Source organism: Fukomys damarensis, unplaced genomic scaffold (genome assembly GCF_012274545.1).
Source record: "Fukomys damarensis isolate Sample0158 unplaced genomic scaffold, DMR_v1.0_HiC HiC_scaffold_24, whole genome shotgun sequence".
In the NCBI taxonomy this organism is placed as follows: domain Eukaryota; kingdom Metazoa; phylum Chordata; class Mammalia; order Rodentia; family Bathyergidae; genus Fukomys; species Fukomys damarensis.
Window position 1 is genome coordinate 56,301,896 of NW_022900936.1, and position 19,929 is coordinate 56,321,824.

Sequence of the window (19,929 nt, forward strand, 5' to 3'; positions counted from 1 at the left end):
GGAAAGCGAAAAGCAAATGAAATTTAACATATTTTTTTCTTGCCTATCGTGTTCTTCATTAAGCTGAGAAAAAGAAAAATCTTTCATTTGAATAAATTCTAGTGGTCTTGTGTGGGAAAAAATTCTGCTGGATGTGACTTCCTTTTAATGCTCTTACTTGTTTTGAGACCCATAAATAAGGGCATTTGATCTTCGAGCCAAGGAATGAGTTCCAAATGACATTGTCAAAAATGGAAGTTGGATTAAAAGCTCCACATCAGTTTTTTGGTTACCTAATTGCCAAAAAAACTACACAGCCTTTTTATATGTTTATTCTAATCCAGTCTTTGAAATAGTGAAGAATATGTTTGAGTAGCCAGTACGCCTTTTTAAAAAATGTGCACAACCAAGTGAAAGGACTGATTGTCTAAGTCTTCAGTATAGATTTCAATTAAAACCTTATGTTTTTCTGCACTGATACCGTGAAAATCTTTTGTTGGGGTTATCAGACACCTTGTTTGATATAAATATTATTTTACTGTTAAGTAAATACAAATTAAATTAAGTAATACTATTGTGACTGTAGTATTGTTTAGATCATTGTGGAGGGCTGGGGATTTAGCTCAGTGGTTCTGCCACCTGCTTTGCAAGTGTAAGAACCTGAGTTGGATCCCCGGTACCCCCTCCCCCCAAAAAACTTTCAAATATATCATTGTGGAACTTGGGATGGAGTTTCATGTACCTTGTAAACTCTCTTCCTTTCTCCTCCATGTAGTTATCTTTGTATCGTTCACTTATGGCACAGCCTACAATTTTTTTGTCTGTCTGTTGTTAGCCAACAGTGAACCAAACAGGTTCTGCACAAAAGTGAACCAAGCTGAGCTGATGGGGAATCTCACTTCCCAGAGAAAGGTGTGCTATCCTCTGTAGTCCCAAGGTAGAAGTGGGCCTCCTGGGACATGGGCAGAAACAGGCAAAGAAGCCACCTCCATCTCTTATTGTTTTGATAGCTTGACAAAAGCAACGCAAGGAGAGGGGACTGCAGGGGCCTGAACTATAGGACTAGCTCCCACAGCTGTTGGGGGATTAGTTGGTTTTGGCAAGTAGAATTACTGTCTGTTGTCTAATAGTGTAAAAACTGGCATTTGCTGCTTTGAGTGAGGGGCTACAGAGAGAAAAAGGGGAGTGAGAACAAAGACCAGGCAATATGATATTAATGCATAGTTTTTATAGCCAAGCTTTAGTAGAGACTCAGCACTGCTTGGCAGCATTATTATATTTCTCAAGTAAACTTATTTTGCCATTTTATGACAGCTGTTTCCTATCCTCAGTCTGTTAAAATCTCTGGTCCATTTTTCTCCCATTGGCTCTGAGATTGATGGTTTCACTGCTTGGTAGTGAGAAATGTGAAGCCCCCAGTCTTCTCACAGCTATGGAAGGTTCTGTTCTCTCATGAAACACCAGTGCTTTTGGATATGTCTGAAAGTCATCGCATTACACTTACTCAGGTCTTCAGGACTTTTGCACAAGCCCTGCCAATTCGCTTACCACCATTATTATTTTTAAAAATTATTATCACTTTAAAATAAACTACTTCTTTATTATGTAAGAATAGTCGACTTTCTCTCTCTCAGTCATGAAGTTTTTGGTTTTATGAGTACACCATGTCTCTTCCTTCTCATTTCCACACTGTTTCCTATTCCACTTGGCAGGGACCTGCGCTACTCCATAAATTTTCTCCTCTAATGATGACTGAAGATTACTGTGCTTTCCAGTCCAAAGGGGCCTCTTCACTATTTTTGTGATTAGACTCATGAACAGCATTCCATGCCGAAGACAACTCTCTTCTTGGCTTCTTTCTTCTCTGTCTTTGCTTCTGTGGATTATACTTCTCTGGTGTACCTCCTATCACTCTTCTCTTGCTGATACTCACTTCTAATCAAAAAACATTTCTCTTGTACCTTTACCTTCTTTTCTCTCTGTGGCTCCAAAGAAGTTGTATATACTGATGATTATCATATGCACGTCTCTAGCTCCCAACCTTTTTATGCATTTCCACTCACATCTTGGAATCTGCCTGACATCTGCACTCAGATAGTTCACAGGTCTTTACAACTGAATACATCCATTAAAAAACTACTGAACTTCTTCTCCTCTCCCATCCTTCAGTTTTCTCAGTCCAGGAAGTCGTATCTCTACCCATCTATGTGTCCAAACAGAAACGCTTCTTTCTTCATCATGTACAATTGATCATCAAAGTATTTACCAGTTACATCTGTGTCTCTGAATCTCTGCTAACAGGATTCTCTCCTGAATCATCTAATCTCTTTGCAGCTTTTCCCCTTCAATCCATTTTCTTCACAGCAGCCCTGGTGCTTTTTTGAAACTAGAAATTCAATCATAGAATTGTTTAGATTTATATAAAGTGCAGTGAGATATAACACTCTGGTGAATGTGCCATTGTTCTTTATATAAATTAAAGTCCTGACTGTGATCTGTCACCACACTCCCCATATTCACACGTCTCACCCTGACCTTCCCTCTGCTCTGAAATCTGTGGTCCACCCTACCCACCCCATTCCTTCCCAGTCCTCTGCAGACACTGTTTCCCTTGCCCAAAATTTCCTTCCTTGTACTTCATGGAGAGTTTCTTTCACTACTCAGCTTCCCTGTTACCTTTTTTACAAAGTCTTGCCAGATAGTTGATACTATCTTTTCTCTGTTCTTTTAGTTTTGGACATATTGTATTTTATGACTTGCATTTGTTAGGGGCTTATTAGATACTTGTTTTTCTCTCTATCCCATGAAATAGAGGGAAGCACTGTGATCCACTGTTTATCCAGCCTGTAGTGGGTGCCAAATATGTACGCTTAGGGACTGTTGTCCTTGGATTTGCTGCTAATGGCTGGACATGGCAAGAAACACTGAGCCAAACACCTGCCAAAGAGCCTTGTGCAGCCAAGTTTCAGGACAGCTGGGCTGGGCTGCCCAAGTGCACATGCCAGGGGCCTGGAATCACACTTCCAATTGAGCCAGAGTGTAAGACAGAAGAAGGAAGTGGCCTTTGCCCTTTTAGATCACGTTTCCCTCCCCATACACCTGTTGCTACAGTCAGATATAAACCCTGAAGTGAAAAAAGCAAAACCTGAAAAGATATCCCTGAGGGACAGGCTCTGATTCAGATTTTGATAGTACATCGGGTAATCCTGGCCCTTGTTTTTTACATATGAGGCCTGGAGCTATAGGACTAAAGTTTTATACCACCTTGAAGTTAGAATGTTTTTGTGAAATTATTGGCATTTCCTTAGGCCTTGAGGTAGTCTTTAGTATTATTTATTTTAGATTATTTATGTATTTAGCTTAATATTTAGTATAAATTACATTTCATACATGATTGCTATTTATTTTGTTACCATATAAACTAGACATTATAATATATGCGAGATAACATTAGATAACATATTCTCTATTTATTGAACATTTTTCAGTGGCTCCTTGGCTGATCTTTCATTATCCCCAGGGAAATACTGTGGAGAACATTAATAAGCCTGTTTCCAAGTGTCCCTAAGGTAACTGTTCCCTGCCTATTGTATTCTCAGATAGTAGCCAAATCCCAGATGGAGCCAATACAAACATGGATATAAGGCCTGAACAAACAGGAATATGTGAGTTGAATATAAACTCAGAGGAGCTGTTTATTTGGTGGCGTACTAAGCAAAGATCATGATCACATTTTACATCATGTTAAACAGAGAAGCCATCAAGTGAAAGAGACAGGGTCACTACCTCTGGTGCAGTAAACTTCTGTAGCTTAATGGGCTTGGTGATAGACTAGGGAAGCTGCTAGCACCATGAGGCCTGGTTTGAGCAAAGGCCAGGTTGTGGAACTGATTCCCTTCCCTTCTACTCCCAACCTCCACTGCAAGGTCAAAGCCCAATTTTAGGCAACTGCTGAGAAAGTATGTTCATCTGCTTGTGTAGTTTTTCTACTATCTTTGTCTATTTCCAACTACATTAAAAATTCAAAACTAAAAATAGTTTTTTCACTTTCCTCTATTTTTAAATTACCGTTTCATCTGTGCTCTTTGGCACTCAAAAATAAAAATCCACTTCTACTTAAATCAAGTGATTAAGGAAAAGCTTCCCTTGGACCCTTCTGGTGAAGTCTTTCCATTGCCCAGGTGACAATGCCATTGCCCAGGTGATATATAGCAACATTTTGGAACCATTCCAGCAGGTGTACTTTCATAGCTAAACACACTTAATGTGAATAGAAATGTAAAGCATTCTCCATATATGTTCTTGAGTGAAATTTAGAATTCTCTGACTTCCTGATTTTTAATGCAATGAGCTTATACTATTGACTGGTTAAGCCTTGTTCCCCATTCTCACCTGGCCAAAGCACTGTTGCTTCCTCTTTGTCCATTTGTCAGGACCAGGGGAATATAGCAAGCCTATCCAGATTCTTTAGCCAAGTGTTAGGGCCTCCTGAGTGCAGATTATTTGCCAGGTCACCGTCAGAAGGGTTGTAGCCCTTCCCATGCCTTTTTCTTACATTTCAAAGTTAGCTCCCCGGCCTAGAGGAAGTGGAACTATAGTATGAAATTTGAGGATTACAACAGCAGAATTATAGATAGGAGGTTATATTTCTGGTGGTTTCTTAATAATATATAAGCCCTCAGTGTTCTGATTTGCCAACCTTTTCCACACTAAACATACGTCATTTGTGTATTTAAATGTCAAAGCCCTGGGAAGATATTCTCCAAAAGAAATATAAGGATGTACCTTTTCAGAGTCAGACTGTGGGTCTTTATAACCACCATTGGTTGACACATGTCTGTAATCTTTCTTTGTGGTTCTGAAGTTTTGGGGTGGAAAAGTATTCTTTGAAAAGTTGAACATTCATACATACACCTACAGAAAAGCAGTAATATGTTTGATTTGAGGGTACTACTCCAACCTCACTAAAAATACCATATAGTAGGCACTATATAAACTGTGCTATGACATAAAATTCAGAATACTGTGAAATCTGGAAAACTTCTGATCTTAAATAGTATCACGGTATATGCATATGTCTAAAATCCCGAAAATGAATAAATTAAACATGTGCAGTTTATTTGTATGTCAAACTATGTTTGTATGTCAACAGTTTATTTGTATGTCAATAAAGCTGTCACAAAAGGAATTTCTAGGCTGGGTGTTGCTCAGTGGTAGAGTGCCTGCCTATCGTCTAAGGGCCTGGGTTCAGTCTATAGCACCAGGGGAAAAAAAAAAGTCTAGATCTAAAATGGGTCACTGATCTATGAATCTTTGAGGATGTCTGCCTCCTAAAGAATCCCAAGGATTTTAGAAATCAAAATGAAAAGGACTCTCAGAGTATATGAAGAGGACTTTGGATGGACTTCCCCTAACAACAATGACTTATTGACTGCAGAATTTAAATCATTGCTATAGCAATTCCAAACCTGACCCAGAGTTCCATGAATTGTGGCCTGAGTGCTGAGAGTGTGCTGGGTTCTGAGCTAAACAGTTTGGGAATTACAAAGATAGATTTTAATGTTTAAGAAAATTTTCATCAAGGTAATAGAGTTGCTAGATTTAACAAATGAACTATGGGAAGCTCAGTTGCATTTGAATTTCAGGTCAAGAGAGAATAAGTTCTTAAATGTATTTATGCCCTAAGCAATATTTGGAACAACTTACATTAAAAAATCATTTGTTGTTTGTCTGAAATTAAAATATAATTGGATAGTCTCTATTTTTGTCTGGAAGCCTTACAAGCTAATAAATTAAATATTTTTCAGAGTAGCCATGAAACATCTGCTTATTAAGTATTTTATGCTTAGATACGTCAAAACTATTTTTTTTCATCAGAATTCAAGAATTTTTTATATAGTATTAAGATCAAAGATAGCCAGCAGGGCTGGGGATTTGGCTCAATGTTTCCGCTGCCTTCCTTTTGAACACAAGGGCCAGAGTTCCATCCCTGGTACCACCAAAAAAAAGGGCAGGGGGTTCTGAGTTGAATTTCTAGTACCAGAGGAAAAAAGAAAGAAAAAGTAAGTCTCTTTGCCGGGTGTGATAGTGCACACCTGTAATCCCAGCACTCGGGAGGCTGACGCAGAAGGATAACTGTGAGTTCGAAACCAGCCTGGGCTACATTGTGAGTTCCAGGTCAGTCTCAACTACATAGTGAGACCCTGTCTCAAAAAAAACAAACAAACAAAAAAAGATAGCCAGCAAATTAGATTTTATTTTCTTCCTTCAAAAATACAACTGAGAGAAAACTTATGTTACTGTTTTCTAATATAAATCTAGCAAAATAAGTAGTCCTGTGATAAATCTTTGATTTTTAAAATTTTACAAAAAACCCTCAAAATTTTATAATAAAACAATATGCAAATAATAATAATTAATATACTGTATATCATTGTTTTCAAAGTAGCATACAGCATTGGCAATTCAAATTGATTAGGGTAAACTTATAACCATACCTAGCCTGGATGATTAGGAAGTAGGAACTTTGCATCAGAACTTGAAATCCATCATTCTTTTCTGAATGAGGATTACATATTGGAGCCTGTCACAGTTCACTTTTTGTTTGATTTGAGGCATTTAATTTTGAATATAAAAGTATAATTGGGATACTACTTGTGAGAGAGGGCTTTTTTTATACTATAAAGGTATTAGGATCACTTATTTGAAGAACGTTTTTAATGAGTCTTGAATTATCATCTTGTGTTACCATTAGAAACAAAAATTGAATTGTATTCATTTTTGTCTCACATAATCCGGTAAGTCAGAGGCTCTCAACTTGGCTTCATAGTAGAAAACTTGAACATATTTTTAGAATCCTTATTGTTAGTCCTTAAGCCCCTGGATTTGTGATTAAGGTGGGTCTTGGGAAATAGTATACAGAAAAGTTCACTCCATTTATTCTAATGTGCAGTCAGGGCTGGGAACCACGGAGCTAAACAACTTGGCATGCAAGGAAAATAATCTAGATCCCGTGTTCATCTTTTCTACCTGTATTCCTCTTTTAATTTTTATTGAGTATCGAATGAACAAACAGCTAGAAAGGTCAGAGCAGTTGGCCATCTGTGTCCTTGGGTTCTCTATCCAAGGATTCAACTAAGGATTGAAAATACTGAAAAACATTACATCTGTAGTGACCATGTATGGATTTTTCTCTTGTCATTACTCTAGCAACTATTTGCATAGTGTTGACATTGTTGAGTCTAGGAATGATGTAAAGTGTACAAAAGGATGAGCATAGTTACAGGTAAGTACTGTGCCATTTTATATATGGGACTTGAACATCCCTGGATTTTGGAATCCTTGAGTGTCCCAGAACCAATCCCTGCAAGTTGCTGTAAGACAACTGTGTAGGTCTAACCTTATATACTGATTGATTTCCACCATAATTTATCCATGCGTAATTTATCTTTGTCCTTTTATGAATATGGAAATTTAGGGACATCAGCCTTAAAATGTAGAAGGTAGAATCTGACAATGACTTTGTACCCCAGCTGGACTTAGCCAGTACATCAAGATAAAGCGAGTCAATGCCTGAACAGTGCTAACAGAAGTACGTTGTTCTTGGAAGTCACATCCTATTCTTGGTTTTATAAATGTCTCTGTGTACATGTGGATTTCACTGGAGTATTCCAATTCCCTTGATTCTTTTTTAAAAAAATAATTTTATTGGTACATTTAAGGTATACAATATAATGACATTCACTGTTGGAAATTTGCACCTTTGTGTAATCCATCTTGGTTCTTGTTGTTTCCCCATCCCACTCCCCTCCCTTCAATCCCTCCTTCCCACCCTATCTACAAAGACTTTGTTTCCATTTTGTTCATTTTCTCAACCAATTCCCTTTATTTTGTTTTTTCATTGAAGAGGAATTTGTTGTTTACTAAAAATATATTTAACTTCATTCATTTCTTAAAAATAGTTTTGATCCTTAAAAATAGATGTTACACTGTCTTCTCCTTTGGGGTTTGGAAAATGTCACTGTGTCCATAGTAGTTAGACTTAAATGAGTTTACTGGTTTTAATCTAGGGAAAGGGAATAACATTCAGTTTAAAAATTTTCCCATGTAAAAAGCAGGAATCCTGAATTCTCAAATGCCTTCTACTTTGTCTATTTTAACTTCACTGTAGAAGGTGATGCTTTGGGCTCTAATTAAATGCTTGCCTCTGGCTAATTTTCCTTTGAAAACTTCCTGGGCAATGAAGAGAAGAGAGGAATATTAATTTCTTTTTGGCTCAAAGCTGTTCGACTCCTGGCTGTCACAAAAGTAATCTCACCCCTGTGGTTCTCTATGATTTATGACACGGCCCACCTGCTACTACTGGTCTTCTTCCTTCCTCTCACACTTCCTTTGCCCTAGCTTTGGCCTCACTGGGCTTTTGCTCTGAGATCCAGGTAGTGGTCATAGCATTACTAATAAACCACAGAGAAGCTGCCGAAGGTTCAGATGGTGCCTGCTTGCATAATTCTTTTAACTGCCCCTTTGTATGGAATTGCGAAACGTTTTGAGCATCTCAGAAGGAAGAAACTATGTAAACATGAGGTATTATTTACTAGTTGTTTATTTGTATTTGTTATTGCAATTTTAAAAATCAAATGCATTGGAGTAATAGTGGGGGCCTGTGTTTTAGGGCAGTGGCTTTCCATATTATCTAATATTGTATCAGTATTTTCTGTCACAAATAACTTTAAGGTTTAGGACTTTGCACATGTGCTATTTAATTGCATTCAGTAATCATTTTTAACTTTCTGTTTAGAGCTAGAGTTAGAAGTCTGATGATACAGTATCTAGGAATAGAACTTGTTTGGGATAAAATTCTGTGTAAATTGGGCAATTTATGATCGACACACAGGAAATAACACTTTTTTATGTACTACTTGTTTCATTCAAAGAAAAACATTAATTCTGAAACTAAAGACTAAATCTAGTAGGTACTAGTATAGTCAATCTTACTGTGGATTAACACTTAAGAATTCCTTTTTTCTGTTAACGTACTTTTGCAAACTCTTGCTCTACAGATGTGCACAGTGAATAAACTCTCTGTTAAAAACTGAGAAACTTGCCAGGGATTTAGCTCAGTGGTTCCACCACCTGCTTCACAAGCACAAGGACCTGAGTTGGACCCCCGGTGCCAAAAAAAAAAAAACCTGAAAAAGTTTACTTGTAGACTGTTAAGGTTTAAGTTATTGTAGAATCATTTTATGTTGTTATATGAAGTGATATTCTCAAGCCTATGATGTCTGGATTTAATTATTTTGAGGAAAAACATTTTTAGCATATATAGATAGATAGATAGATAGATTTATTTATTTATATATATATTTCTAAAGTACTCTTGAAATTTAAAAATTAAATCAAACCTGAAAAAGCAAGTGAACTACTATAGACATCGATGCCATATAATTTTAGATTGACCAATAACATTTTTGTCAACAATCTGTTCATACAGGAAACCATGGCCATTTGGATAAAGAAATTATAGTAAAGATGACTTCATTGCACTATTTCAGAGATTCATCCTTTTTATTTATTTTTGTTGTTGTTGTTGTTTTTGAGACAGGGTCTCACTATAGTTGAGTTGAGATTGACCTGGAACTCCCTATATAGCCCAGGCTGGTCTCGAACTCATGGCAATCCTCCTGCCTCAGCCTCCCAAGTGCTAGGATTACAGGTGTGCGCCCACCACACCAGGCTAGAGATTCATCCTTTTTAAAAAAGTCCTTCTGTAGTGTTTTTAGGATTAAATAGTTTTATTTCTACCAATTTACATAGGGGAACATAGGAAAGTAAGATGGTGGCAGTTTTACTTAGTGAAGGTCAAATCATCGTAGAGCTTCATAAAATATTTTCTTTACGCTGTAAGCATTGCACATGATTTTAGGCAATTATGACTAAAATTTTCTTAACATGTTCAGAGCATCATAAAATGACCAGAACTTGAGAAGACTGTTATAGTATTTTACCTCTTATATCCTGGAGAATATCCAGGGTCACTTTGGCATGTGTGACTTGGGAAGGATTTAATATTATATTCTTTCTCTTCTGTTTCATGGCTCCTGGGTATCTTTTCTATATTTCAGTTATGTTTCAGTTAATTTTTTTTTAATGTTACTCACTGTGAGTCTATGTTTTCACAACGTCACAATTGTGGTGTGTCTGAGCTCCCTGATCTGCTTTTTCAGTATTGCTACTTTTTTTTCTCTTTCTCATTGAGTTTATTGGTACATTTTAGGTATACAGTACAGTTACATTAATCATTTGGATCTTGTACCTTTACGTGACAGGTCTTGGTTCTCATTTTTCCCCTTACCCCTGCCCTCCCTTCACCCCCTCCTACTCTCCCCCTTTACAAACATTTTATTTCCGTTTTTTCATTTTCTCATATTTTTTTCTTTTCCATAGTATTGCTACTTTGTCAGTATTGCAATGGTACCAGCTTTTTTAGCCTCTGAATTAGAAGCTTTCTATGGAATAAAAATGTTTTAATTGCTTAGACTCTGAAGCTTTCCAAAAAGCTAGAAACATTTGAAATGACTTGCATATCGATAGATAACTAGTGCACCAAAGTGCCTCTGAGCTGAAAACAAATTTCAGTAATTTCAGTAATTTCCAAAGCTGTCTTAGCAAGGACCTCAAGGGAACTGGAGCATGATAATACTCCAAGGTAAATAAATACCCCTTTTCCTTTGTTTGGTTCTCTAACAAGTGACAGTGAATTTGATTGGCATTTGTTGTTCTTAGCCACTGACCATTATTCAGTCTTACTATTCCTTCTCCTGCCTTGGCAACATGGTGGCCGGAAAGATGGAAAGAAAGAAGGGCAAGTAATTGTCGTACCCAAGAAAGTGAACAGTTTTGGAATGTGGAATCTGGACCTCCTTTTCTTAGCTTCCATTTATATCCTTTTTTTTATTTGTTTGTTTATATGTTTTTTTGAGACAGGGTCTTACTATGTAGTTGAGACTGCCCTGGAACGCACCATGTAGCCCAGGCTGGTCTCGAACTCACAGCAATCCTCCTGCCTCAGCCTCCCGAGTGCTGGAATTACAGGCGTGTGCCACCACGCCTGGCTCACTTATATCCCTTTTACCTAATCACTAATCGGTTGTTTTTCTATATTTGTAGCACATATAGAGTTTGTGTATGTTTGTATTATCCTTTGGAAATGTTCACGAGCACCTGTCTGGGTGTGAAAGGTAATTTCTATTCTTCTATTTTCTGATTTCTGAACTTCAGGAGAAGGTAAAGCTTGATGCTGAAAGGGAAAAACTAGAGAGGCTTCAGGAGCTTTACTCCGAGCAGAAGACCCAGCTGGACAATTGTCCTGAGTCCATGAGGGAACAGTTACAGCAACAACTGAAGAGGGTCAGTAGCAAACAGGAATGCACCAGTTCTTTTTCTTTTGTTTTGTTTGTTTGTTTTTTATTAAGTTCCATGTACCTGTGACTTGCTACTTCACATAGCATAAATTTGCATAAATTCTAGTCATTAGACACTTTTTAAATAGAAATATGGATGCTAATAGTGTACATTATTCTATGCTAACCAGTTAAACATTCCTTTTATTAGAATGCTTCCCCTAACTTGTAATGCAAAAACATTTCTAAGTGTTGTTCTTTACAAGACGTGTAACAGACACCAAGGTTATAGCATTTAAATCAGCTGACACCTTTCCTCGTAGTTTTTGCTGTGTTGTAAGTACTAGTTGCCCTTGAATTATTTTTCCTTAGCTTGACTTTTTATTCTCTTCCAAAAATTACCCTGTTCTCTGATTTGCCCTCCACCATCACTCTCCCTCCCCTCCCCTCCCTTTCTCTTTCTGCTGCTTAATGACTTAGAAGTCATGAGCGCGATGACAGCAGGCAGCCTGGGAGCTCCAAGAAACAGGGCATCACCAGTGCTCTGAACATCTTCTCCTATGAACATACTCAGTTTTTCCTCACTGAGTTTATTGGTACTTTTTAGGTATACAGTACAGTTACATTCATCATTCGGATCTTGTACCTTTGCATGACAGGTCTTGGTTCTCACTTTTTCCCCTTGTCCCTGCCCTCCCTTCACCCCTGCTTCCCTTCCCTATTTACAAAGATTTTGTTTCCATTTTTCCCTTTTCTCATATTTTTTCATTTCCCTTTCCTTCCCCTACCCTTCCCACTTCTCCTACTCCTTTAGCCCTTTTCTTCCTCTTTTACGTTATCATTTATACATTTGAACATTATTTAAACTTTTAGTTTTTCACACCAGAGAAAGCATTCGGTATTTACACATGAACATCCTCAATTTTAAAAGCTTATTACAACATGTACCTTCTAATTAAAATTTATCTGGTTATTCTCCTATCTCCTTGCCAGCCATGCTGGTTTTCTTCTGAAAGGAGACTTCATGTGTGGACAACTTAACAGACACTGACACAACCACTTAATCTTTCATAGCCTCTTGACAACTGAATTGTTTCCTCCACCCAGCTGTGACCCCAGGCAATCAGTCATTAGCAATCTTGAACCTCTAAAGGAATCATGTGTTAGTAATTTGTCCTGAGTGAGTAACAATTTATGATTTCACATCAGTCAGCAAGGGTAGTTTCATTCATGTTTTGTATGTACTGCCCAAGGAATAAGGTTGAAAAGTCAGTTAAGATAACAAACTCTTGAAAATTTTTAAGATGACTTTCAATATAAAAATATGCTTCTGGGAGCAGGAGTAGATAGTAAACAATTCCAGTTAAAACAAGTGTAATGGTGAGCTGGAGAGCATCATAGTGAAGAGTCTGCAGGGCAGGGAGGCTAAATGGCAGCATAACGATTTAATGCTTATTTCTTACAATATTGAAGCAAACAAAGTTTCGACAGTGTGTCTTCCTCTTTACTCATTCTCATTCAGCAAAGCTGAAATGGCTGTAGGGAGATAAAATTTCCTATCTCTTGGTGTCATAATTCTCTTTAAATTTTGTGATACAAATGATTGGGAAAGGACTAGTATTTGTTAAGTTATTATAGTTTGTAATTGTGTTACGCCAGTTCATAAGATTTGGGAAGACCAGAATATGAATATATATATTCATATATATATATGTATATATATACATATATATATAATGTGTTTTGTTTTGTTTTTGAGATAGGATCTCACCATGTAGCCCAGGCTGGCCTCCAACTCTCAGCGATCCTCCTGCCTCGGCCTCCTGAGTGCTGGAATTACAGGCATGCACCACCATGCCTGGCATGGATTTTATATTTGTTTACTGTTTTTAGTCTGCCTTATTGTGATTTTATACAATCATAATTCTTTATTTAGGGTCATGGTTATATATTTTCTTCTTCCTTTTCTCTAGTTATTCATTATGTTTGTATTCTTTATATGTTTTTTTCAAAAGAAAAGCCAGGAAAGTCTATTAATAAGTTTGACTCAGGTTGATATAATACTTTCTATTTGCATGATCTAGATTCTCTTGGAAAACTCATAAATTTATATATGCTTTTAAGGATTTTGCCTGTAAAATAAGCAAGGAAATGCAGCAGTCTGTTCCACTGAATGAAGACATAGACTCCTTTACCTTCCTTTTTAAACAGGGTGTAAAATTCTTAAAATAAAACCCCTTTCCATAGCAGAGATAAAAGAATTATTGTAGCTTCTACACATCTGATAATAAAATGTGTACTACCTCTATTTTCCAGGGATGATAACCAGTGTAACTCTTCACCAATCCCTTGGCTGAATCAGTAAAAATTCATAGGAGGTCCGTTCATACCAGGAAAATTCATGTGTTGTCTCAATTCATTTATCTTCAGATTTCAGTCACTTCCCGGTACCATTTCATTACAAAATTTTCCTGAAATTATTTAAAGTAGATTCGATAGAAATTTATTTTATTACATTTAATCTCATTAGATGACACATAATATAAAAAATAAATGAGGGAGAGGAAAATCATTTTCATAAACTTCATGTTGTTCTAAATACTTAGGCTGAAATTATGTGACAGTCTTTGCATAAAGCATTATATTCTTATGGCTGGACCTCTTACCTCTAGATCATTTATTTCTTTAGAGTCTAAGTATAGTTTTTAGCTGATGCTAACTTCATGAGTTAGATGATTGTGCAGTCAATATGGACTCACCGATCCTGGCATTCCAGCAGTGTGGAAAAGGTAGCTGAACTTTAAGTGTTTGGTTTGCAGGATATGGTCCACTGTTAAGTGGAGAAGACAGGTATCTGGCTGGGATAATTTTCCTTTGCTTTTGATATTTGCTCACCTGAATTGTTGATTTGGATCTCTTGATTTTAAAAAAATCTATACGGTGATATTCACAATGAGTTCACATTTTTATGTCACTGGCTCTGAAATCAGTTTATCCTTTAATCTCAGAAGAGTGTTTCAACTTCTGTGGGCCTCAGTATCCTCATATATAAAACCAGAGGCTGTACTGTTATCTTGTTCCATATTTTCAAAGCATACAGTGTTTGACTATCAAGCAAAAGATGGAGAAAAGGTAAAAAACCCTGAGTCTTTTTACATTTGCTTCCAGAGTTGGCCTTAAGCCATCAGGAGATTATTTCCATGATCACTACTGGCCCTACATCTGTTCTCTTCTTTGTGTCCCTTCATTAGGCAATGGAAATATAAAGATCTGCATGTAAACTTCTGCCTTATAAATTCTCAAAAAAGTTATTGAAAAAAGAAATTGCGTAGATTTCTGCTGTTTTATTTTGTTTTGTTTAATGCTTGAATTTTAACCTTACAAATCAGTAGAGATATACACTGTTCTTCTGATGAGTGAGTTTAGTTAAAATCTTCTCAGTTGATCAAAGTATTTGACTCTGAGCTTCCTGTATATATTATTTGGTCTCTTTTAAGCTACTTCTGTCCCCAAATTCCATTCCCTGAATTCTTATTCTTATCCAAAGTCTTTTGAAAGTTTTATCCCCCGTAAGTAGCTTTACTGTAAAAGAGAGTATAAGTTTATATACACATATTTTAATGGTTTAAGTGGCTTGATCCAGCAAAATCTTGAGTATTCAGTTTAGCTTAATTTTCAGCTTTTCTCCCTAGTGTGCTATTATTTTTATTCAGTAGTTTAAATATTTACTACAAGTAAATTATTGACTCTCTGACCTTCACACAGGGTTAAAATAACATGTTGTATATTAACCAGATATACAGTAAGCAATGGACCAGAAAAGTAAATGTGTGTATGTCAGGAGCCTTATGCTCAAATTGGATGAAGATTATTTAAAGGCAAAAAATGGGCTTATTAATTTTTATTTCTTAATCTTTAACCACAAACTAAGCTTAATTAAAAAACCTTGAGGCTGGATGTGGTGGCACATTCCTGTAATCCCAGCACTTGGGAGGCTAAGGCAGGAGGATCGAGACCAGCCTGGGCTACATAGTGAGTTCCAGGTCAGTCTCTACCTAGTGAGACCCTGTCTGAAAAAAAAAAAAAAAACCTTGAAACTTGAGCATGTATGCCTCTGTGAGTGAATACATCAGCTACATTATTTTAAGACTGCAGATGTTTTATTTCAAGATATAATACTTATCTCTTAGTTTCTTAATTCATCTTTATGAATTAACTCTTTAGAAATCACAAACTTGAAATATCTGATAAACTGGAAATACTAGCCAAAAATTTAAAATCAAGCCCACACTTTTTTTAAGCCAAATAAAATGTAAAGATATTTTAAGAAATGCTGAATAGGTTTTTCAAATTATGATTTTTCTGCTTTTAAGCTATAGGAGTGTAGCCTACCTTAACATAATGATCTTGTTGCTATAATATTGACTGAAATTGCATGGTAGCTAATAACCCTTCTCTGAATCATCCCTAGAGTATAATTCATTGCTGAAGATAGAAATATGTTCTGTTTAACTAAAAACCTTAAATATTCATAGACAAAAAATCAGAAGAGGGTAGAGTTAAATAGTGAGATAGAGCTAATTTAGCATATTATTTTTGTAATAATCTTTGAGGGTTTAATTGAGCAACAACAAAATGCCTCAACTCTCTTAGTGATGTAGAAATTGTTAGTTGCATTGCTCAGCTGCCTTTTTATTTTGGTAATAGACCATTTGTAAATTACAATTTAAAATTATTTTATAGTACCACATGTGTAATTCTGTCAGAGGCTCCAAAGTTAAAGGGGTGAGTTTTTTTTAAAGTGTGTTGGAGCATAATTTATGTAGCATGTACCAACTCTTGCACGAATGCATTCTTGTCTCCAAGTACCTAATGTGCTGGAGAAGGCTTATTCTAGAGCATGTGATTTGGGGGATTTCTTTACCTTCTTTAAATGCCCTCAAGTCTTCTCAGAGTAGTGGTGCTTAGCTTTTTGAGTGACCTTTTGTGCCTGAAGAAAACTTTGGCTCTATTCTTTCCAGTAAAAATTGTAAAAATTTTAATGGGTTCCTAGAAACACAGTTTAAAGATTGCCATCTCCAAATGTTTTTAGCAGGTTTTTTTTTTTTTTTTAAGAGCAGTTTTAGAGTCTCAGTAAAATGAGCAGAACAAGAGATTTCTCATACACTCCCTGCCTGACACATGCATGTATCCCCCACGACAGTGGTACAATGGTTACAGTTCTGGGCGTCTAGTACACATCATTATTACCCAGGGCCTGTGTCTAAATGTTTTTATTTATCCCTTCAATAGAATTATTTGAGCAGGTATATCCTTTAATTTGTATTACATTTATTTCATCCATACTCAAAAGAAAATTGTGTATACTATTCTACTGGAATGTACATTAGAAGACATTTATTAAGAAATTTAGAAGCCGGGCATGGTAGTGCACACCTGTAATCCCAGCACTCAGGAGGCTGAGGCAAGAGGATCACTGTAAGTTCGAGACCAGCCTGGGCTACATAGTGAGTTCCAGGTCAGTCTCAACTACATAGTGAGACCCTGTCTTAAAAAAAAGAAATAAATTTAGAGAAGAAAGTAAAAACTAAACATATAGATAGAATGTCTAATAATTTCTCTTCTCATTCCTTTGGATGGCGTTGTGTGCCATTTCGGGTATATGTACCCCCTTCAGAGACCTCTGGTTTATGTATATGCTAAATTTTGGATTTTTAATCTCTAAAGTTTCATTTCATATTTCATGTGAAAATTGTGGGAAGGAGGAATTTTTCTTAAGAGCCTATATCTTATCTTCATTCTGTAGATAACATGCTACTTATTGAATGATTTTTATATATCACTATGCACCTTAAAGGCACTAAGAACTCCTGCATGCACAGAGCAGCCAGAAAGTGCTGGGGAAGCTCTTGCTCTTGCTGCCCTCTCCGTGGTGCCCACTCCATCCCACTCCCACAGCCCCTACTCTGAAGTTGGACCCCATCATGCTGTAGCCTTGGCCAGTGCTAGAGACTGGCTGCTTTTCGTGATTGTTTCTTCGGTAAGAAGCTTACAGCAATCCTGGCATGTCTTGTTTTTGCCTCCTGTTCTCCAAAGGATGCCGACCTGTTGGATGTTGAAAGCAAACATTTTGAAGATCTGGAATTCCAGCAGCTTGAACACGAGAGCCGTCTAGATGAGGAAAAGGAGAACTTGACTCAGCAGCTCCTGCGTGAAGTGGCTGAATACCAGCGAAACATCGTCACTAGAAAGGTACTTTGGCCAGGTGATGTTTAGTGGGAAAAACTCCTCACTATGTGCCAGTAATGATCATTCATATAGTTATGGGGTGGGGTGTGTGTGTCTATTTTTGTATCTGAATATTTTCATATATTTAATCATATCACATTTAACAACTATGGAGGCTGCCATATATGGGATAGCAAATGGTGTTCTGAACCAGATAAATTAAGACAGGTTACAGTCGTTGGTGTATAATTCTGTACATGCATTTAGGAAAAAATACTCATTTTTTATTTATATAAAAACCAAGTCATAGAAATCAGGAATTCACATGCTTGCTTCAAATTACATTCTTTTATAACCACGCTAAGTAAATTCAGAATAATTTAGAATAATGAACCAAATCTACTTTGAAATTTTGTTTCCATAGCGCAGAAATTCCTAAAGTGAACTGATCACTTGTTACCATTAGAAAAAAGCCCAGGAGAATGCCACATGGATTCCTCAGAGTCCTCTTAGCCTGTAGCTCTTGGATGGCCTGCCCAGAATTTAGCTCTTGTCCCAGAATTTAGTATCACATCCCAGAACTCCCTACTAACCTGATAAAAATAAGAGATAAAATGGCGGGAAGGAAAAGACCAAGAAGACAATTTCTTAAACTCTGTTTAAGTAAAAATTCCAATGTTTTCTTCCAATCAGGCATCTCCAACATAATGTCAAAAATTCATTGAGAGTCTAAAACAATATTTCCTATTGACTTCTGGGTTCTTCACAGTAGAGTTTAACTCACTTGAACTATATTGGCCTTAAGTAAAGAAAAACGTTGAGAGCTAGGCCTTTTGATGCATGCCTGTGTCCCAGACTCAAGGAAGCTGGAGGACTGTTAAGTTCAAGGCCATCCTGGGTTACATAGCAAGTTCAACTCCAGCTTGGACTACATAGCAAAACTTTGTTTCAAAAAATCAAAAAGTGAAAACCAAGGGAAAAGGAAAGCAGTGAACTTTGCAGGTCAAAGTAGATGCTTCATGGTTTCTGAGTAGTAATAATTTCCCAGCAATTGAAACATGGCAACCGTAGTAAAAAAACTTTCCTCTCTTTTTCCAAGACAGACTGGCAGTCTTGAATGTCTCGTGCATCTTTCAGAGATCACGTTTTTTCTTCCAGGAGAAAATTTCTGCATTGAAAAAGCAAGCCAGTCATATTGTTCAGCAGGCTCAGAGAGAACAAGATCACTTTGTGAAAGAAAAGAATAACTTAATAATGATGCTACAAAGAGTAAGTATTTATTGTCCAGGACTGATTATAATAAAACACAGCTTTAAACACGAGGAAGACTGCCCCTTTCAAAATTCATTCTTTTTAACAGTGAATACCTATTAATTTAAGAAAGACTTTTGTGTGTATATTTTTATTTAATCTTCCATATTCATAAGCTGATACTCTGAGTGATTAACTACAATTCAGAAAATAAGCAAGAATGTTTTCTGCATGCTCTTTTCAAATTGTGAAAAATCCACACTGTAGAAAACTCTATAATCGGGCCAGGGATTTAGCTCAATGGTTCGGTGGCCTGCCTTGCAAGCACAAAGACCCGAGTTCAATCCCCGGTACCAAAAAAAAAAAAGAAAGAAAGAAAAGAGAACTCTATACTCTTTCTTATTTTTCTGTTTTAAACAAATCAAATTTTTCATCAGATAGCCAAAGTGAACAGTATTTTAGTGATAGATTTAAGGAAAAATGCTCTCTTGCTGTCAAACATTTTGGATCATCAGCTTCAGTGTTTGAACTCCAGTTTCTGTGTGTATGTTTCTTCCTGGAAAATGTCACATTGAAGTTAGCTGGATTTAATCAGATTTCTAGACAGTTTGTCTGGTGGGGTTAAAAGCGTGGCAAGATCATCTTCACCCAAGGGACTATGTTCCTACCTGTTTCAGCACCTGAAGTGACTACATGCAAAGGAAGTCCTTCAGCCAATGAGAGTAAAAAGCAACTTGTAGTTTAGCTTTCTAACATGGTTCCTGGTGTCATTTCAAGGATACAACACCAAATATCAATCAGAATTCATGGGGCTGGCCAGAGGTATAAGCCCTGCATTCAAGGTGCTACATAGGAAAATGACACCTGGCATGGTGAACTATGTAGTGGGCTCAGAATGGGTTACAAGAGAAGGATCAAATTCAGAAGAAAGATTAAGAAGGATGAGGCTGTACCATGGTTGCCTCTACAAAAAATGAACATGCCTTCCTGGCTGTTTATCTGTTAAGGAAGAGAAAATAGGTCCTTCACATAGAATATGAGTCCACTGGAGGTGCCCTGCGACCCACACAGA

General features: G+C 36.8%; 1 protein-coding gene across 9 annotated transcripts in view; it reads left to right on the forward strand.

Moving 5' to 3' along the window:
• The window catches only part of Phldb2 (pleckstrin homology like domain family B member 2), a 243,915-nt gene that overhangs the window by 190,182 nt on the left and 33,804 nt on the right, over positions 1–19,929 (forward strand). For 7 of the 9 annotated variants that reach the window (XM_010630144.3, XM_010630145.3, XM_019208339.2 and 4 more), the window contains 3 exons: positions 11,257–11,385; positions 17,475–17,630; positions 18,765–18,875. In XM_010630144.3, coding sequence (XP_010628446.1) covers positions 11,257–11,385; positions 17,475–17,630; positions 18,765–18,875 — 396 coding nt within the window. The remainder of the gene's footprint in view (positions 1–11,256; positions 11,386–17,474; positions 17,631–18,764; positions 18,876–19,929) is intronic. The other 2 variants (XM_033755955.1, XM_033755957.1) reach the window with 1 other exon arrangement.